Source organism: Zeugodacus cucurbitae, chromosome 3 (genome assembly GCF_028554725.1).
Source record: "Zeugodacus cucurbitae isolate PBARC_wt_2022May chromosome 3, idZeuCucr1.2, whole genome shotgun sequence".
Classification (NCBI taxonomy): domain Eukaryota; kingdom Metazoa; phylum Arthropoda; class Insecta; order Diptera; family Tephritidae; genus Zeugodacus; species Zeugodacus cucurbitae.
Window position 1 is genome coordinate 22,413,922 of NC_071668.1, and position 22,200 is coordinate 22,436,121.

At 33.5% G+C, this 22,200-nt stretch overlaps 1 protein-coding gene across 1 annotated transcript; it reads left to right on the plus strand.

Annotated features, from left to right (window-relative positions):
- The first annotated feature begins 11,245 nt into the window (after positions 1-11,245).
- On the plus strand, positions 11,246-14,908 carry LOC105216637 (equilibrative nucleoside transporter 1). Its single transcript, XM_011191234.3, has 6 exons — positions 11,246-11,887; positions 12,750-13,053; positions 13,108-13,581; positions 13,649-13,734; positions 13,793-13,992; positions 14,052-14,908. Exons 1-6 carry the CDS (start codon positions 11,543-11,545, stop codon positions 14,161-14,163), a joined length of 1,521 nt encoding a protein of 506 aa, XP_011189536.1. The 5' UTR covers positions 11,246-11,542; the 3' UTR covers positions 14,164-14,908.
- Positions 14,909-22,200: the final 7,292 nt, after the last annotated feature.

Below are 22,200 nucleotides of genomic sequence, written 5' to 3' on the forward strand. Positions count from 1 at the left end.
CATAAAATTAGTAATAATATTTTACAATGAGCTCAAACATATTTACGGACGGTTGGAAAATGGAGGACGGAGGAGGCGCGGGGATATATGTAAGGCGACCATTGAAACTATCGGATCACTGCAGTATATTTCAATCGGAGGTGTTTGCAATTGGAAAAGCCGCTAAGCTATCCTTAAGCACATAACAGGATACTCTAAAGTCAACATATACGTAGACAGTCAGGCGGCAATCAAGGCAATATCCTCCTTCAGCATATCGGCCAAAAGTGTCTTGTGTGGTAGGACAGCAGTGAATGATGTCGCCAGAAATAGGCGACTTCAATTCTACTGGGTGCCAGGCCACAAGGGCATAGAGGGTAACGAAATAGTGCACGAGATTGCCAAACGAGGCGAAAAACTGTCATCCGAAAGATTGATCAACGTAGATAAACCTATACACTTTCTATATGATAATCTAGACAGAAACTTGGTAAAAAAGTTCAAAGCGCGGTGGAAGAATATACCGGGATGCAAAACCCCAAAATTTATGTGTAAGGCGGTAGATAAGAAGTACACGAGATTTCTATTGACGCTCGATAGAAGCAAATGTAGGAATATGATCGGCATACTCACTGGTCACTGTCTGGTGGCGGCGCACGCCTCCAAGATGGGACTGATAGATCACGAAGGCAGCAGGAAATGTCAAGAGCAAGGCACCAGAGAAACAATGGAGCACCTCTTCTGTGAATGTCCTGCATTATCAAGACAACGGCTTCACCATTTGCGGACTACACATTACGTTAATCTGGAAGAGATTTCGTTGGTGAAGCCACAAAGCCTTTTGAAATTGAAATGAATTTTTTGGTATATGTGTGGCTTTATAGCTTACGAGAGTAACCTAACTTAACCTAACCTTTACAATGAGCTCAAATTCGAAGACATATATTTCACGGTTAGGTTAGATTAGGTTAAAATGCTAACTGCGACAGGTTGGGATGTATGAAGTATAAATCGCATAGAAGATCCTTACGTATCGCCAAAGCGCTTTTAGGCTATCACAAAATTTATGAGTCGGCTAATGTCTTATTGAACAAGTTTGCATGGTTCGTCAAAAATATAGCTACCGAGGTGTTCCAACCTAACGGCACCAAATCACGCGACCGTTGCAGCCAATTGACTGGGCCATTCCGTGAGATAACACGTGAAGATTTCAATAAATCGATTGTGACATTCGCTGTGTGGCTTTTACCGCAATCCTGTTGGAACCACATATTGTCCAAGTCCATATCACCCAATTCGGGCCAAAAATATTCGGTTATTCGGTAGCGATTCTCATTCGCAGTAATGTGCTGGTCTTGATCAATACGGAAGAACTACGGGCCAATAATGCCGCCGTCCCATAAACCGCACTAAACCGTAATTTTTTCGGGATGTAATGGTGTCTCATGAAGTACATGTGGATGCTGTCTGACCAATAACTCGTATTGTGCTTATTGACGAAGCCATTCAGCCCGAAATGAGCCTGAAGCTAAAGATTATTTTTCGATAAAAATCCGGATGATTTTCAAGTTGTTTCTCATGCTAATTTACGACCATACAACGATTCTGGTGGTCATGCGGCTTCTTTACTTGCGCAACTAGATCTTGTAAGGATGTTGATCAAGATCTTTTCGCAAAATTCGCCACAACTACGTCGCAGAGATGCCTGAGAACCACGTGTGGGAGACTGATTTGGGTCTTCCTCAATTTATTGGCTAGTGGCAGCTACACTACGGGCACTTCTTTGTCTCACTGGAACTGCGCCTAAGGATTTAAATTATTCCACTAGACGCTCAATTGTTTACCTGGCAGAACGATTATGATGACCATAAATTGGTCGTAGCACTCTTTAAGTTGAGGCCACTGACTTCGACGCTCAACGTTCCATCGTCTGCGGTATTCGTCGTTGCCAATGTTTAAGGGACCATAAATCTTCCGCAAAACCTTTCTCTCGAAAACTCCTAGTGCCGTCTCATCAGATGTTGACATCGGCCACGCTTCTGCACCGTAAAGTAGGACGGGAATGATGAGAGAATTGTAGAGTTGGGTTTTTGTTCGTCGAGAGAGGACTTTACTTTTCAACTGAAGAGAAATGTCAAAAGAGCGGGAAAATACTTCTCGGCATATTTTATTTGTGAGAAGATTTTAATTCGATCTTGCGGACTAATGCCTTAAATTTACTCATCAATATCTAACTTACTGCTAGCTTATGAGCCTTTAACTAAATATAATTTCCAAACATATACTAATTACTTAATAAATTAGCATTTTATCCAATATATTTGTTCATTTCAAGTCGCCTAATTTAAGTTATTTAATATTACAAGAAACTCATTTGTCTTTTCAAAATTTCAAGATGATAAAAGATCCTCACCACTCAACGAGCAGACGAGCAATAATATTGGCGAAACAAAGGATGTTTACTTAAGTGTTTTTTTCTACAAAAATTTGCTGAAAGCTAAATACGAAAGAAATTGCACTTCATATCAACTTAGAGCGTACGATGCGTCCCGGCCATGTCTTGTTAAAATCCACTTTGCCTGCAGCGCTGATGAGCCCACACGCCCAAACGCTTCGCCGCGTATGAGTATGTTGTAGGCAATAATGCCTAAGTATTAGAGCATATATGCACGCAAAGCTTGCGGCATCCATTCCAAAAGCAAACATTAACTCACCCACGAAGCCACGCTGCAAGGCGCTAAGCCAAGACGACGCTGAATTTATGTGTTGCCGCCTTTGCTTTTTAATACCACATCATAACGTCAATCATTCGCATATCAAGCATATCAAATAGACTATCCCCCGCTCCCCCCTTCTGCACTGTACTAGTCATAACGTTCGTGTGCTTGTCTAACCGGATGCTGGCATTCGCCAGGCCGTGTTGCATGCAACGCCATTCCTTCCTTGTGCTGTTTTGCATAATTTATAAGTTTTTCAAACTTTTCGCTTTTATTTCACTCATCTTGGCCACATTTTCTTTTTTTGCTGTTGTTGCAACTCGACTGCGACTTTCTGTGTTTACAGCACATCGTATGTCTGCTTGGATGGTCGTATGTGTACGTTATGTAAGCTCACAGTTGCAGCGTGTTGCGTAACAAAGTGCAATATTGCATGTTTCCTTGCCGCATGACTGCGTTGCTCTGTGCCGCTTCCTTCCGCAAAAGAATATGAAATATATCAGCCAAAAATAGTTTACCCCCACACCCTCACCCTCTCCTCTGCACTCGTCTGCAGAGCAGTTAAGCGTGTGGGCTTGCCACTTTAATAATAAAAACCGAATATCTTTTGAGGAATGTGGCATGTTCCGGCGCCGCATTTTGGGTAAAACTACTATTTCAGCTGTTGCACTTATACTTCATACTCGTATGTAGAGCTCTCTCTCTCTCTTGGCTCTTGTAGCTTATCGCAAGCTTGTCATTGTTTGCAAGCAGGCATATGTTTGCTTCTTCTTTTTTTTTTTTTGGTATTATTTGTTTGTGCTGTAACAAAATAATATATATTTTCAGACGTTTACTTGCTGATATGTCATAGAAAATGGCTTATGGCATAACAGTTGGATGGGAAATCTCTTGAGATACGGTCGCTTAGTTTGTGTGTGTGTGTGCGTGTGCGAAAACATATGAAAACAAATGCAAATTTTATACATTCTTGAAGTGCATATACCGTTGTTCCAATATTTGCTGCTGGAGTTACCGATATTGAATTTGGCGCCCACATTTTGTTTGAACAAACAGCACTTCATAAAAAATGTATTGCATTTTGTTTTTCGAAAAGATTTTAAATATACACATATTATTCAATATTCTTTGTATTTTCCGAAGAGGCTACCCTGATTCTACCTTATAAAGTTTTAAAGTTACACACCTCACCTTCTCAGCTTGATCGTGCTATTTCGTCAACAATTCGCCACCTCTTTTTTTGCGTTTTAGTCGTAACAGAAGTCTAGTTAGTTTATCGTAGGAACAAAACGATGTCTAACGCGGTCAAATCTCCTAGTTTAGTTAGCTGATTACCAAAGACCCAAATTCAAGCTCTGTTTAGCTTGTCGTACCGTTCTCCATTCTATATTATTTGCCGTGAAGAATAAGTAACTCTATCTGCATTAAAGAGAGCCTACATATCCTTTTTAGTATTGTTCGCTCTCCAAGCACAGCAAGTTGATCTTTATACTCTTTCGGATTACTCTCCTTAGAGTCTAGAGTGACAATTGATTTATATTGCAAATGTACATCACTGATTGATTTTAAGAGAATAAGGAAGACGCTTGGAAGTCAGGTTTTCCTGCTGATTATAATATTATTCGGTACAGTGTTCACTTCCTTCACCTTTGTAAAAGTAATTTGCTCCCCTAACCGAGAGACGCTTCCGGTCATCAATACTGGGTTAATAATTGTAATTCATTATTTATAATAGTGGATGAGTACCATGTTCGCATGTCGCAATTATATAAAAATGGCAAATTGGCAATATGGCAATACAAGTTAAATGAGCGCTCTGTGGCAATATTAGCTGATTGTGAAAATGGTCTCGCATATTTGCAAGATTGTCGTAAAATAACAGAACAGCTGTTTTACGACATTGCTATTTCGCGATATTGCCATACGTTTACGCCAATAATTCTTAAACTTACAACATCTTAGAGGTTCTGAAGAAGTCATCTAACTCAGTGCAATACTCCATTCAAAGAATATTTGCTGTCTTTGATTCGCCAAGCATTGGAAGAATATTTTGTGAAAAAAGAATTCATTCCGCGAGAAAACCATTTTAATTTTAAGCAGAATCCGTGACTTTGATTTTCTTTAAACAATTTTAATTTATTTTAAGAGTTAAGATATTGAAATCAGTAAACCATATTTGAAAGTAATTTGTCATTTGAGCCACTCAACACTATAACTGTTCTAAAATGTGTAAAACAAAATTTGGTAGCATAGATACGCGGTTTTTGAGGAATCCTTATATCGAACTCAACTCGATAACTTTATTTTTGCTGTACATTTTTTGGCAAAATAACAGTGCTAAAAAATAGCAAGCAATGAAATGTCGAATCGAACATAGCTAATATAAAATTGTATAGCGGTTTAACTGCATCAAATGTCTCAAACAATTTTTAGGGATATGATATTATCTTCCAGGAAGTCTGTACAAAAACATTATCATAAGGTAAAAACATGTATTCCAAGACTGCTGATAAGAGTCGGAACATCTATAGTACTATTATAAAGAGGAAAGATTTGTATGTATGTTTGTAATGAATAAACTCAATAAGCACTGTGCCGATTTCAAAAATGGTTTCACCATTGGAAAGCTACATTCACCCCGAGTAACATAGGCTCCCAGGTGAGGGTATCAAAAAGACTTCGTGATGGAGAATCTTAATCTGAAACTGAAAATCGTCTTGCAAGTCATTCTCTCATCATCGCAATGGCGTGCCAGAGAGTCGAGTAACGAGCGTTCGCAGCTGCTTGCTGAAAAAAATCAAACTCTGCCGAGTACGCGCTTGAGAGTCGTGTACGGAGCTTGTGCAGCGGCTTGAGGAACAAAATATTAGAAATATACAAGCTCGCACTAGGGAGTCGAGCTCTGAGCATTCCCAACGGCTTCATAAACAACGGACGCCAAAGACAAGAGGTCGTAATCAAGTTTTAGCTCATTGCAAATAATATATAATTTCATGTTCGGATTTTCCTCATTTTACTTTTTTTAAATGAACCCAAGCAAGAAGCGGGAAAGTGCATACATATGTATGGGAGAGTGTGTGAGACGGAGCGGTCTGCTAGTGTTAAATATAGTAAGGAAAATAATTTTTTTTTAGAAATACAACAATCTTAATATTCTATCGATGATTTGCAGTATATAAAAATATATTCAGCCTTATTGTAAATTTCATGTGAATAAAGCTTAAAGAACTTAATCGGACGCACATTGAGTAGCAATCTTGTTCATTTTTCCAATCGATATCGATGGTGGTCCTATTATATCGAGAGAATTATGTTTCTATTCAAATGCATACAAAACCCCTAGAGATATTAGGACTCGTCAATGTCCCGTGAACCGACTGCAAATCTGCATAATTTTTTTACTTTAAAATCCGCATATTCGCAGGGTAGTTAAAAAAGTGAGATTCAAGGAATTTTAGAGATCGATCTGGGGCTTTCCATCAGTAATCCAATGATTCTGCCTCGTCTTCTTCTAGGAAACTCCTGTTTCGATAAAAATTTTAATGAACCCTTCAAATAATGATTTATTATTCAGAGCGAAGAACTTCCTAGACGTCTGACGATTTTCTTTGGGATCTTTCGACTGACCAGAGCTCAGCTGAAGCCCGACTGTCTAGTAGAATATCACAAAAGAATATCTAGGCCTCCTACTTGTTCACATTCTACAGTAGTTAATACTAACGTACCTAGCCTTAAAAGCTCGTTATCAGCCTTACGTTATTACCTGGGTTTCCTCTGCAATAGATCCATTTGCGATTTAAAAACGCTAAAATAGTCGTGAAGCCTTTTGAAGTCTCCACAACACAATACGGTGGGAATATTAGTTTAACTTTATAGTAATCGCCAGTATCGCCAATCACTTGTTGGTTTGGTTAAGCTTTGTGGTTGGTTTCAGAACATATCATGATTAGACAATTTTAATAAAATCCTATCCTAGGACAAAAAAAAATCGCTTGAGATGGCCAAAACTCAAGTACTCACAGATTGTCCAGTTCACTAAGCTCACGTGAGCACTCGACGTCCATCACCGAGTCCGATTAAATTCTAAGAGCGCAACGGAACTCACATGGGCTCGCAGTTCGAAACCAATTAATAAAGATCTGCTAGTATGAAACTAAAGGTATAACGTTTTGGACTAATGTCTCAGCATAGCATTTTCTGACAATTTTTGACAATTTTTCTGTCCTTTTATCATCTAAAAAATGGAACACATTCAATGAGCTCACTGAGCTTCCCTGAAACAGATAACTCTTCACAGCTACCACACTATACCAATCTTCTATAACTACTAGTACTGGATGAATAAATAAAAATGGATGAAATGGCATGAAGATATTTGTATACTTAGGGAGAATATTACTAAAAACCTTACCTTACTTAGAATGCTCGAAGATTTTGATTTGACTAACACTCAAAATTGAATTTCACTAACGTCACTACCTTTACATATCTACATATAAAGTGAAAAAAATAAATATTTTATTCAAAAATTTGCATATGTATATGAAGAAACACCCTTTTACCAGCATGCATACATCGGCACATTTCAATGTATTGCGCCACTTAAATTTAAAATGATTCAGCACCCTTTCTTGAGTCTAATTTGCCAGCGACAGAAGCAAAAGTGGCAAACCCACAAGCACAAAATATGAAAAGGCCAAAGTCATCAAATTTCAATGAATTCACGTCATCACGCGATAGCAATCCAGTCATTGCCTCACAGCACACAAATTGCAAGTGGGAAAAGATTTGAATATAATCGAAGCATACTGCAGTGGCCTACGGCGAATCGCACTTCTTAATAAATTCCTATAAACCTATATGTGTGTGTGTATGTATGTATATAGTATGTGTGTGGGTTTGTAGTACCGCCTGATTGTCGTGTGATATTCAAATAACCAAAGTCAGCCCACGCCCGCCACGTAGCGACATCGCCCACCCGCCCATACACGCGCGCAGCACAATGATGGATGATTGCAGTGCGAATGTGAATATGATGGCGACGTGCATTGTTGGCGCATGAATGTGAAGCGCTCAACAATCCTCCTTTTCGGCTTTTATTAGGTGCAAATTTATGCTGAATTTCTAATGTCATCGCTGTTGTGGCATAGCGATGAGAATATGACGACAAAACCAATCACAGAAGCGGCGCATGCCTCATGCCACATGCCGCCTCTACCGTGGTCCGTCCAACCGTTTGCCGCAAGAAATTCGGCTCGTTTATTATTCTTTCGGCGTTTGAGTGTGCTAAGGGGTATGGGGGAGTGTGCGCTTCGCAAAGGGTTACCTTTCGCCTGCTATTACAATTTACTCCGCTCCGCTCGACGACTCTTTCTTATGCGTTATTTATTCCGGTTTTTATTGCTGCACTTCCTGTCGGCATCTGTGGAAAATTTGTAGGCTTTATCACACCATTTCTTTAAAGCGGTAGTTAGCGCTGTGGCCTAACACACTTGTGCCACCTACGCAAGCGGCTACTGAAATATTTACATGTGTGCGTCTGTTTGAATGTATTTATGTATTTTGGTACTGCGTGTCCGGCAGTTTTTGGCATCTGCTGGTGTCATATTTTTTAACCCTTTTCTTCCTAAATTTTACGTTAGGCTTTTTTTTTGTTTTTGCTTGGCATCTTTGGCCTTCCTGCTTTTTATGTTTCGCCCTAACGACCATAAAGTGGCAATTCTCTAACAATTTATGACGTAAGCGCTGCTGTGAAGAATTTGTAAGAATATAGAAGATTTAGATGTGCCGGCAATACAACTGGAATGGCCATATAATGTCATAAAACTCTCTGACAATATATAACAATTTAAAAATTATAGGCTCCTTCTAGTTAGGGCCTCACTCACTCACATATTCTAGTCAAAAAATCTCTCATCCTCTAACAAACATATAAAATTCTACATTCTCTATACTTTTGATGTCTTTTGAATATTGCTCTGCAGAACCTTACCCCCACCAATTTAATTTTAAATAATTTCAAAATCATACTTACAGTTTGTCAATTAATTCTTTGCAAAATGCAAATTGATACAAAAAATAGACTTTGATTAATTTCTATAACAAAGGTTTAGTTTTTTTCGATTTTTCTTTTACAGTATTATTATAAGATATATCTAGTAATAGAATATGTTAAAAAACAACAAAAGTATAGGCAAAAACATAGATAGGCCTCGAATAAGCAAAAATAACAACAAATCAATTGTCAATGAATTCTTTGCAAAATGCAAGCACAAGTCGAAAAAAGATTCATAAGAAATAAACGGGACATTCTTTCAAAAAAAAAAAAGCCCACACGTGTTCTTCTGGGAATATTCTGGCATCTTCATTCATTCCACTTTTTGTATCAACTTGTACAGATTTAAGTGAAAATATTGATTTTCGGAAATGCAAGGCATGTGAGTTCACGAAGAATTTAACCTATTAGTTTATTTTCAATAAATTAAAGAAAAAAAGCAAAATTGATTTCCAAAATTTTTAATATTTAGCTATGGACTTTGTACAATATTGTTATCCAGAAAATAAAAACTAAATACACTGTTTTTGATGGACTCTTAAGGTAAACATTCAGGGCGTCATTTTGAGGGAATTTCATAAGTATTGAAATAAGTAGATAAAAACACAAAAATAGCCTGAATGAGTTGGGGGAAAAATATAAAAAAATATTGCAACAACAACATTAACCATGAGGCAGTAAATACTCTTAGTATTGAATTTTCACCTGTACTCGCCGCTGATTTTCAATAGTAATATGTAGATACATGGGGCGAGTACTGGGGAAGATTCAACACTTTTCTTATTTCCTAAAAACTAAATTCAATGTCAAAGTTTATTTTTTGTATCAATTTGCATTTTGCAAAGAATTAGTTGACAAACTGTATATGACGCGGATTCTCTGTTATGGGTCCACTATTCTTTTATACCTCCCCAAATTATAATTTAGAAAAAAAAAAATTAAAAAGGAAATAATTGAGGGCTGTCACTCATATACAGTGGAACTTCCATAACTCGAACTTCTATAACTCGAAGATCTCCATAACTCGAACTTTTGATTGAACAATAGAAGATAAATTTCCTAAAAGTTTTCTTCTATAAATCGAACTTTTCGACCAGGGCATAATACAAAATTTAAAGTGCTACTATCAAGGAACAATTTTAAAGGAGTCCCTGTATTCGTAAGGAGGCGAGTACAAAAAATGATATTACACTTACAGATTTCATAAATCGGCATGAGATACAGACGTCAAGAGCCAAACAATAGCAAAGTGTCTCTCTAAGTCGGAAGTTTTTTTGTGGATTATGGTGATTCGAGTTAGTGTAGTTCCACTGTATGTATTACCATTGTGGAAGATATTAGCTCATTACTGTACATCACTCGGCTGGATATTGGACCAAATTAATTTTTTCCGGGAAACTGAGTCATAAGTAAAAAACTGTATTCTCCGGTTTTCGAAGTTAGCCTCCAAATTCGAAATATTTGGATAATACAAATCCAAATTATCGAAAAAAAAATTAAATTCCTTTTTAATTCAATGATGTATAAAATTATTACTTTTCGATATATCTTATTTTTTTCGAAGATCAAACTTTGACCATTCATCATAGCATCTGTCATATAAGCTTGACCGAAAATGACTATACCATTGAATTACGAGGAAAATGTAGATTAAATCAATATTTTAGCTTTTTAATTACTAAATTCCTGAAATTAATAATAATTTTTTTTTTCAAATCCCTTATTCGAACTTCGAAATATTTTGATAACTAACTTCGAAAATCTGAGAATGCAATTTTTTACCTTATGACACATTCTCCTGGAAAAAATATCCAATATCCAGAACAAATTCGATTTTGTCGTATTGTGTTATTGAATCGATGATGACCATTAAATTATTATATGTGACAACTTTTTTATTTATAATTACCCTCATACTAACATCTTGGATTGCATTTAATGTTCGGTTGCACTCGAACTTAAGTATTCCTTACTAATTTCATTATTTCCGTTATATATAACGGAATATATATAACTATATTCCATCGGGATATTTATTCTACCCAAATATTACCTCGCAAACACGACTAATCGCGTACACACACCCCGAATATGGAAAATTTCATATACACAAACCTATTTGAGAGGAACTATGTTTCAGTGCTGCCAAATCTTACCAAATCAGCGCTATGAATTCACAAACAGAGAATGTAAAATTACATAATTAATGTTCTCTGTCACAAATTTTGTAATTAAAAAGTAGTTGTTATATTCGCTAATATATATGATCAACATAAAATATATATGTAGATGATATGAAAAATTAACAAAAGGCAAAAAATCTTCCTAAAGCCTGCTCTGCTTTAAATAAATAAAACAAACGCAAATTTAAATATTAAATGCACATTTTCTAATTTGAAATATGCAATATCGTAAGTGTCGATTATGACGTGCAAGTAGTCGATAACTTTATACCCAACCCAATATCGTATGTATTAGCGATAATAAGACAATAATACGCATTCTATTACTTGTAATTAGATCGTTTGTTTGTTTGCACATAATCGTGATTGGTATTGTTAATTTGATAAATAAAAGTGACGCAGAATATTACACAAAGTGCTAAAAAACGACAAATGTTATTGTTAACTGCAAGCAAATTTTAAATGTTGCTACAACACTACACTTGCCACAACCATTAAGTGACACAGCAGAGCTAATCAATGTTATAAACAACGTACAACTCCCCAGCATTAATTAGTTTCATAAGTGAGACAAAGAGCAACGAAACCAACACAAGGAGCAACGGATCATGGCGTTCAGGAATAGAAGCAGAGCAACAGATGATCGACAAGTGCTTGTCGAAAACGAACAGGTGCCCTATCGGGGGAGTGCAATTGACAATAATTTTGGTGGTGCCGGAAATCCAGACAGATTTAACCAGCATGCTGAATCAAGTGATGAAGATGACATAAAGTGTATGCCAGCAATTTTGCCAACAATGGACAACGAATTGGATCCAGAACAATTACGTAGTCACGGACAAATATTAATGACGGATGCGCCACCTGATCGCTATAACTATACCTATGCCGTTTTCTACTTGCTGGGCATTGCCACCATGACACCATGGAACTTCTTCGTAACAGCAGAGGATGTAAGTTGGTGCAATGTGTGTTTTGGAAAAAAAGAAAAGATGAGTAAGGAAGAATTCTTTACATTCGTAACCAAGGCTTTGTTATAAGCAGTGTTGCACATTCCAAAATATTGGCTGATAACAAGTTGCAGTGGCACAGCTGTAATCAAGTGCTTCATAAGAAAAATACTGCGAGTTTTAATTTTCTTTTTTTGGTGTCTAAAAAATGTAATTTCATATCGAAAAACCAAAGTTGCTATACAACAACTGTAAACCTTTCTTTTCTGATTGTGCATTGTGCTCATATTCATACATATGTATGTATATTTCTTTAAAATACTTATCAGTTTGAGGAAAATGAGTACAATTGTTTCAAGCATAAATCTTTTGTAGTAAACAAAGCTTATCAGTTTCTAAATATGCATATTCTACGCATAATGTGCTGACAGATGTGCATTTATATATGTAGAAATATTTATTGTAATGGATATAGTATGTAAATATGTATCTAGCACATGCACTTAGTACATGAGCAATGACATGAACGTGCCTTGGCATAAAAATATTGCAAATAAATACGATCTAGACCAATAGGACGCGTAGATGTGACTCATCAAGAAGAAAACTCAAAACTTCAATAGCCCATAATTATAAACTATGATCAATGGTTTTGCATTTAAACAAATTGCATGGCTACGATACACCTACATACATACGTATGTTTTCAAGTTACATTAATGAAGTTCAGTTATGTTTGCAAGCAACAGATTATACATTGAGGAAATTTTTAGAAATCCTCCAAAGATAAGAAAAATTAGTTTGTTTATTTCAAGATTTCCATATGCTCTAAACTGTGTTAAACAAAAGTAATTCCTTCCTTTAGTATTGGATGTTCAAGTTCCGAAACACCACCATCAACGAAACCATCGATATTGAACCAGAACTGACACCAATGCAAAAAAGCTTTACCTGTGATCTAACGCTCGCTGCATCTATTTCGGGCACCACTTTTCTAATACTTAACGCTATTTATGGTCATCTCGTTTCACTGAAAGTGAAAATGTTAGCAACACTTTTCACCATTTTAGGCATCTTCATAATAACCACCAGTTTTGTTGAAGTCGACACCGATCACTGGCAGGAACAGTTCTTCTTAATCACATTGTTTACCGTTGTGATCATTAACAGTAAGTACAGGAAGACAATTCAGCTCTAAAGTTAAAAAAATCGTTTTATTTTAGTATGTTCGGCTACAATGTCTGGCGGCATATTCGGCGTAGCCGGTCTCTTTCCATCACACTATATGACTGCTTTGGTGAGCGGTCAAGCCTTGGGCGGCATACTATCCGCGCTTGGTTTCATTTTGGTGCTAGCATTTGGTGCGGCACCCAATGTTACTGCGTTCATATATTTCAGCATTGGTAGTGCTTTGGTGTTACTGTCTATCATCTGCTATGTAATTATGTCACATCAGCCGTTTTTCAAATATTATGTCGAGGGTGGTGATAAGTACAAAATTTTGGCCGATACGCCTTCACACAGTCGCAGTGTTGATACAGGCGTAGATTTAGACCCGAATATAAGAGAAGTGTTTGGAAAAATTTACGTTGAAGCCGTGAATATATGTCTGCTTTTTGCGACGACACTCTCCGTTTATCCATCGGTGACAGTGCTAATGCAGTCGGAGAACTACGGCAAAGGACACGCGTGGAATGGTAAGTTTTTATTATTGATTAGTGTTAAAGTTAATTATATTTATAAAAAAACAACAACTATTTGCAGATATTTACTACATGCCAGTGGTAAATTATCTCTTCTTCAATTCCGGTGATTACTTTGGCCGCATATTGGCCGGTTTGTGGGAGCGCGTAAGTTGTTAAAAAGTGAGGTTAGTTTATATTTGCTAACAACTATCCTCCATTACAGCCGCGCGATAATCCACACACGGTGCTTTTAATGACTGTGATACGTCTGCTGTACGTTCCGTTCCTGCTCTGTGCGAACAGTAATGTGCACAACTTCTTGCCGGTGCTGGTGCACACCGATGTGACATTTATTATATTGATGATTTCCTTTGGTATAACTAACGGCTATTTGGCCAATATCAGCTTAATAATGGCGCCCAGGTAAGTCTTCAATAATTAAAAAAAAAGTGCTTTACATTTTAAGTTTATCAAAATTTCAGATCTGTCATGCGCCATGAAAAAGAAATGGCTTCATCCATTATGGCAGCAAGCCTGAGTTTAGGGTTGGCCGTTGGTTCATTACTTAGCATTGCTTTTGTGCAAATGCTGTAATACCGTGTGGGTGACGCAATATAATTAGTGCCTTGTACATAGAATTATTATATTTTAAAAAAATATTTAGAAAGAAAGCGATTTTAAATTTCGTAAGGAGATTAGCTCAGTGAAGGGAGTGCCAAAATCAAAAAGTTTTAATTATTATCACTAAAAATTATTTTTTTTAAATTTATTCATTTTTTAACAAAAAACAATTTTAATATTTTTAATTTTTTTTTTAATAAAAAAAAAAACAATTTTTATATTTTTAATTTCTTTTAATTTTTTTTTTTTTTTTTTAATTTTAATTTTTTTCTAAAGTTTTTCTTTAAATTTTTTTTTTAATCTTTCTTGTATTTTTTGTTTTAATTTTTTTTTTGTAATTGTTATTTTCTTATTATTTTTTAATCTTTCCTTTAATTTTTTTTTATAAAAAAGCATCAATACCGCACCATTTATACTTGACTCAATATGTTGTCTGTTTTATTTTTTTAATGTCTGACTAAACTCCGTTCAAGCTCCAGATTTACGTCAGCAGTGTTTATATAAATATATATTTCGACTATTGCTTTATAGACTTTTTGTTTAAAATAATGTAAAAAGTAATACTACCGAAATTATGTTTTAAGATAAGATTAAACAAAGATATAAAATAATGTTATAAGTTTCATCAAATTCTGTAACAAATTATATAGAACAATTTTAAACTAAATATTTTTTAACACAAATAAATAATGTCTTTTGACAAAATGCTTTTAACCAATTAAGATTTTTTAATTTTAAATGAAAATGAAATGTAGTTAACCGCTTTAAGGGATGTGGAGTGCGCTGTTTTCTAACCTTAAAAATAAATAAATAAAAAATATATTATTTTAAGCTCATAAAAAATAAAAATTAAATTATTTATTACTGATTTGTAGTAAAAAAACTAAAAAAATATTATTAATTTGTCGTACAAACAAAATCAAATTTTACTAACACTAATAATGCTTTATTTCATTTAAATTTAAATGTTTACTAAAAGTCAGCTATATTGAACTTTCATCTAGTTAGAAATGAGGTTTTTCAAAAATTTATCCTCAGGAGTTTTGCGGTGACCACTAGGCCTCGAAAGTGGATTATCTGAAATGAAGGAATCAAACTCATTTTTTAAATTTTATTTTGGGAAAGTGGGTTTCAAAGGCTAAAAACAAGGGTATTTTTACAATTTATTTTTAAATATTTATAATTATATTAAACAATATTTTGCGAAATTTTTATTTATTATACAAATTCCCAGAACTCAGCCGTTGGCACCTCATCTCCCATGACCTGTTCAAAAAAAGAAGGAAAAAGAAAATATTAACATTTTAATTTTAGACAGGATTTAATGAAAAACTTACTTTTTTGGTAAAATTATCCTCAATATGTTGGTTAAAAAAAACTAGTTGTAATAAAAATAAAAAAAACCTTCATTCATTAACTAGTTAAATGTTAAATATGTTATTTCAAAGATGTGTGTAAAATTTTAACAAAATCGGATGGGCGGAACTTCCAAAGGGTATATCTCCAAAAATATTACTCGGATTGATTTGATATTTTTGGAAAATATTTTAAATGATTGCACTATTTAATAAGAATTGTGTATAAAAAAATAATATAAATATAGTTCAGAAGCCTGTGTAAAACTTAGGCATTTTATACAGCAACGTTATATTTATTTTATCGTAACCCTCTAAATTTTTTATTTATTAATGAACAACAACTTTTTAATTTATCTTTGCATAAATTTTCTGATTTTTTTTATATTCCTTCCCAATGCAATCATCAAACAAATCATCACATCGTCTACACATAATTTATTTATTGTTTTTGAATTCAATAATAACAAATTTATAGACTTAAAATATATGGAACGCTTCTTATTTAAGCCTCGTGGCTTTAAAGGAACTTAAAATATATGAAAATATTTTTATTTAAGCCTTTAAAGAAACTTGAAATACATGACACAATTTTCATTTAAGCCTCGTGGCTTGTAACTAACTTAGACATGTATATATTCACAGTACATCAGTTAGAATGTAACTATAATATTTTATACTAGATATACTAGAACATCTTTTTAAATCATATTCTACAGAATTTATTTTATTCAAAAAAAAAAATATATTAATTTTAAATATTATTCTAAAGAATTTATTGTATTAATTTTTTATTATTATTTTATTTTTTTAAATTTGTATATAACATATAGGATTATTTTTGCGTAACAAGACCTTTGGTAATGAATCAAAAATTTAGTAACTGTAAAAAACAAATTTTTAAATTAAAATTGTAATTAAATTAAAAGAAATTTCACTAATTAAAAAAATTTACAACTTTAGTAATTTAGTTTAAAGTTTAAATTTAACATCTTTAGTAATTGTTTAAAGTTTTAGTTCACACTTAATCGAAAGAAAGTGATAAAGCTCTGCTCCAATTGTACATATCGAATTTATATACTGTTTAATTTTTGATTTCGGATTTCGGATTTTTTATTTTCATATTTTTACTTTTATTTTTTTTTGTTTTGCTATGTACAAATACAGCAACAACATACATTTACAACACCAACTAACAATGATTAATTTCAATTGAATATTTATTTGATAATTTTTGTATTTTGCATACAGATACATATGTATATGTGTTACCAATAATATGCACACTGACCAATTCGTTCAAATGTCGTGTAACTTTTACAGTTTATACACAGAATACTATTAATTATTTATTTTAATTTAAGTTTATTATTTTTTTTTATAATTTATTTATTATTTTTTTTTTTAATAATTTTTTACTGACATTTAGCATTTCAATTTTATTGCTATATTTTCTATTGCCAATTAAAATATACATACATATATATTTTCCGTTATTTGTTAAACATCTAAACACACACTTAGACACCGATTGAAATATTGTGGAAATTGTTTTTAGTTGCTCGCATTTGCAGCTATACACACAAATGCTACGAACAAATGACACACACAAACGTTGCTATTGTGAACTAAACGGTTAAGTATTGTTGGTGAAAAACAATGTCAGACATATTGTCATTAATAATAAGAAAAATAAAATTTTTCATACAAAAATTTTTTTGTTTTCATCCGATTAGTAAAAATACCGCGTTTCAGTCTTAAATTTTTTATTGTGCCACACCGCTGTCCATTAGGAGGACTCCACTTTCAATACTTCAAATATAATTTTCGAAAACAATTTTTTAAATTTTTTTTATAATTTTTAAAATTTTTTTTTTTTTATAATTTTTTAAATATTTTTTTTATGACTTCAATAGCCAATTAACACTGTTTTTCACCATTTTATATTTACGCATACGTTTATACATACATATTGTATTGATGAATACACACAACAAACAACAAGAACAACAACAACAGTAATAATGACACTGATTATGTTAACGACAACATTAACATCGATTATCTTGAAACATCAAATTTAAAGCCATTACTTGATCCATACCGGATCCGAGTAAAACATACACACATACATAGAAGCGAATTACAACATCTAAGGTGGTTTTTCCGTCCATCGAAAGATTTCGAGTGAATTCGTGCCGTCGCACACGTCTACTATGCGTTTGCGCAGCAGCAGCGGTACGCTGTTAATTCACTCTAGAAAATTATGATCTTTGTTAGTGTAACTACTTACTTAGTAAATATGTGTTTACACACACTTATCGTTAAGCATAATTGCAATAATAATAATATTAGTAATGAGTATGTTGTTTATAAGGTAGTCTATTATTTCCGTTTTGATTTCAACTCACTTCGAACGCAGGAGAGCTCTAAGTTACACGAACAAAGTATTCGCGTTTTTAATAACTTTTTAGTCGGATTCAGTTGAAGTTATATTGTATATGTTTGTATATATGCATGTATGCTCTTTGGTTGGTAGAAAGTAAGGATAAGGTTAGGATCTGTCGAAAAATGAAGAAGTCTAGAGTTTTAGTTTTGAGCTATACAATCTATATAACAACACATATCTATAATACAGTTATGTATCTAAATTTCTTGTGAAAATTGTTTCAGCTCAAGCCTTAAGCTTTACTCTTTATAAAACACTTCAAATATAAAGGGTTTTTCAAAAGGGACGCTATAAAAGTAAACCGATAGAGCCAGCAATCGACGCCATATTTTTTGCCGCTCTTTTGACATTTCTCTTCAGTAAGGTTTGCCATTTCATCATGAAAAGATATACGATCCAACAACGAGTGGAAATTATTAAAATTTACTAACGAAATTCGAAATCAGTGGCCTCAACTTTAAGAGCGCTACGTCCAATTTATGATCGTCATTATCGTCCTGTCCTGTCAAACAATTGAGCGTCTAGTGGAAACTAATTTGAATTCACAGGCACAGTACAAAATGTTCCTGTGCCAGTGAGACAAAGAAGTTTCCCTAGTGTCCACAATATTGCTGCCCCTGGCGCATGAGTTGAGGAAGACCCAAATCAGTCTCTCACACGTCGTTCTCAATCGTTGAATATCTCTGTGACGTCACTGTGGCGTATTTTGCCAAAAGATATTGGCCTACATCCTTACAAGATCAAATTGACGCAAGAACTGAAACCGCTTGACTACTAGAATCGTCGTATGTTCGTGAATTGGGCTGAGCAACAACTTGAAAATAATCTGGATTTTTATCGAAAGCTCAGCTTCAGGAATGAGGCTCATTTCTGGCTTAATAGCTTCGTCAATAAGCAAAATATGCGTTCTTCGTCAGGCAGCAATCCACACGTACTTCATGAGTCACCATTATATACAGCTGGCGGCGTCATTGGGCCGTACTTCTTCCGTGATGATCAAGACGAGCGCATTACTGTGAATGGGAATCGCTACCGCTCAATGATAACCGAATATTTTTGACCTGAATTGGAAAATATGAACATGGAAAATGTTTGGTTCCAATAGGACGGCACTACACGCTACACGCCACACAGCGAATGTCACAATCGATTTATTGAAAATCAAGTTTGGTAAACGTGTTAACTCACGAAAGGGCCTAGTCAATTGGTCGCATCTGTCGTGCAATTTGACGCCGTTAGACTATTTCCTGTGGGACAAAGTCAAGTCTTTGGTCTATGCCAAGCGATGATTGATGAGTACCGGCCGATTTATGTCTGAATACTGTCGAAAATCGGGTTCAGCGTCCGGACTTCTGATGGCATATTTACAACTACAACAGCAATAATTATTCATATACATAAAATAAGCAACAAGTATCAGTGATGGAACAAAATCGATAATTTGAAGTATCTTATTTCGGAACCCTGCATTTGAATCGATTCATTTTTTTATAATTTGAGTCTTTGATGGTTAAATTAGAACTTGAGGGAGCTTTGAAAAGCTTTTGCCATAGTAATTGGGTTCAAAGTGCACTTCAAACCATCTGTTACAAAAACAATTATAAATATTTTGAAATTTACTCTTACAAGGCAGGTATGTCCATTATTTTGCTTAAGAAAAAATTTAAACAGTGTTTTTAGAATTGAGATGTATGCATACATATATACATACAAACATATACATAACTGGTAAAAAGTGAGTATATTTTAATTTTTTATTTTAAACCTTCCAGCAAAAGTGAAATTATTTTGTTCTAATTTTTTTCTTTTTGATTTTCTAATATACCAATTTCCTAGCATCACCTGCTATTTTTACTTTTCAAACATTTCTTGAAAAATCATAAATCATTTCAAATGTAAATGTGATTGTCAGTTTTTGGTTTCTATTTTTTCTTGTTTCACTACAAAATACTTAATTTTACAGTATTTTATTACACTTTAAGAATTTACTAGTTTCGTTAGTTGTTTTTATAATTACAAAAAAACAGTCTCTGTTCTAATGGTGTTGTAAAGGTGTAAGTTGTTGTGGACCATAACAAAGCTGTAGGCAAAAAAAAAAATAATAAAAAAATTATATAAAAAAATATTGAAAATTAAATTTAAAAAATATTTAAAATTAATTTCAGAAATATTTAAAATTAAAAAAAATATATTGAAAATTAAAAAACTGTGTTTTTGTTCAAACATTTAAATTTTTATTTGTTTAGTATAATTTACAGTGTTTTATGTTTAATAAATAAGACAGGAAATAAATAATAATGTTCAACTAACTACCAATTATATATAGTTTCAATTAATTATCAGTTCCTCAGATCGACGCGTAAACAATTAACATATTTGTAGTTTAACTATAAGCACAAATTTCATAATATCGCGTGCATTAAATTATTGAATTTATTTTAATATTTTATTTTATCATAACGCATGCCCAAGTAAATTAAATTAAAATTTATAAAACATTAAATAAGTTTTGCCGCCAATTTATACACATAAATATAAATATTTTAGATTTTATTTTTTTTAATTATTTCGAACCCAAAACTCTTGGTAAATTATAATTAAATATTATTTAAATATATTTTAATAATTAACTTACAAAAAATTTGTTCAAATAGACATCGAGCGCATTTGTTTTCATTTGTAAATCTTGTAGTTACTTTGTATACGTGCGTTTTTTGGAGATTCGTAATTTACATTTGCTGCAGTTGGACTAGCGACATTTAAAACTATTTTTTAACTAAATACAATACAACCATTATTAACCGTAAAATATGCATAGTAAATAATACAACAGTGTGAAATTGTGCGATGAATTGTTTAGTAAATTTAAAAATTTAAATCACATACAAATATTAGCAGGCAGTTATAGTTAAATTATTTCAAATTATTTGTAATAATTATTTTAATTTTTTTATCGAAGTAAAATGTCACCATGGAGTTACATATATATATATTTTATACAGTATTTTACATAAAAAGTGCTGAAAAATTTAAATATGAATTTATACTGTAATATTATTTTATATATTTTTCGAGAAAAATGTATTTAACAGTTAAAAACATAAAAAATAGATCATGACCTTCCTTGAAAAGCTTTAAATAATCAATTTGATAAATTCAATAAACAATTTGAACTGCATTAAGAGAAATATTACTAGCTGTTATCGATTCGCCATTTATCTGTTCTCTACCTTCAGCCGCTGCTCTCTTCCAAAAAACATTCTATGAAAAGCAACAACGCAGTTCGGCGAACCCAGCGAAGTGACCCGAATCGACATTAGCCGACTTAAGAACTATATAATGGAGTCCAAGCGATTTAACGAATCATAAGAGTCTTAGCGATCCGTCAGTAGTATCTAGGTGTCACAAAGGGCATTCAAAGCTGTCGAAGTGAGACACTCTGCAGTTACTGATATCTAACCCTTGACCTAACCTAACCTAAGTCAGCGAGTTGTATTCAATACAAGAGAGTATGAGAGTACTAAAACAATTTAACAGCTCTCTTCTGTACTACCTAATTAACTTGTACAAATCTCAAATAAAGTTCAAACGATCGACAAATTACACTCAAAACCATATACGAAATTTGTTACTAAGAAAATTTTAAATAACAAAATATCGGCGCAAAATAAAGAAATTGTCATTGTCTAAATAGAGACTCGAATTAAGTGGGTAAACCAGAGTGACACTTTCAAAAGATCGATTTTTTTTTTTGCTTATTCGATAGTTTATACTTTCAAAAATATCCTGTGAAATCGACAAGTCGTATCTTGAATAGTTTTTTAATGGCAGCATTCTAAGGAGTGACCGCTCGCAGGTATAAACTTCTATAGTTGAAGCTTTAAACTAGTTTTTTTCAACGCGACATTTTTCAAAAATGCTGACATCATAACTCAACGAGAAATCGACCGATCGACTTGAAATATAAACTGAGTGTTCTTGAATATATTTACTATACAATGACCTACGATCTTTTTGATTGTTTGAAAATTGACAATTTGGCATTAAAAAAACCGACACTTTTTTCGGAACTACGCCATTTTGTTAATCTTAGATATTTTTCAAAAAACGTGGGTCACTGTATAGGAAATACCTTCAAATTTAATAACCTTTTTGAACTTTGGCTTCAGCTACTCATTCAGCGGAATCATGTCAGCAGTTGGTGAA

Excerpts from the sequence above, each read along its gene's own strand:
- LOC105216637 (XM_011191234.3), top strand. The coding sequence starts at position 11,543 with ATGGCGTTCAGGAATAGAAGCAGAGCAACAGATGATCGACAAGTGCTT. Across the intron at positions 13,582-13,648 it reads CAAAGGACACGCGTGGAATG|ATATTTACTACATGCCAGTG; the intron begins GTAAGTTTTTAT and ends AACTATTTGCAG. Across the intron at positions 13,735-13,792 it reads TGGCCGGTTTGTGGGAGCGC|CCGCGCGATAATCCACACAC; the intron begins GTAAGTTGTTAA and ends CCTCCATTACAG.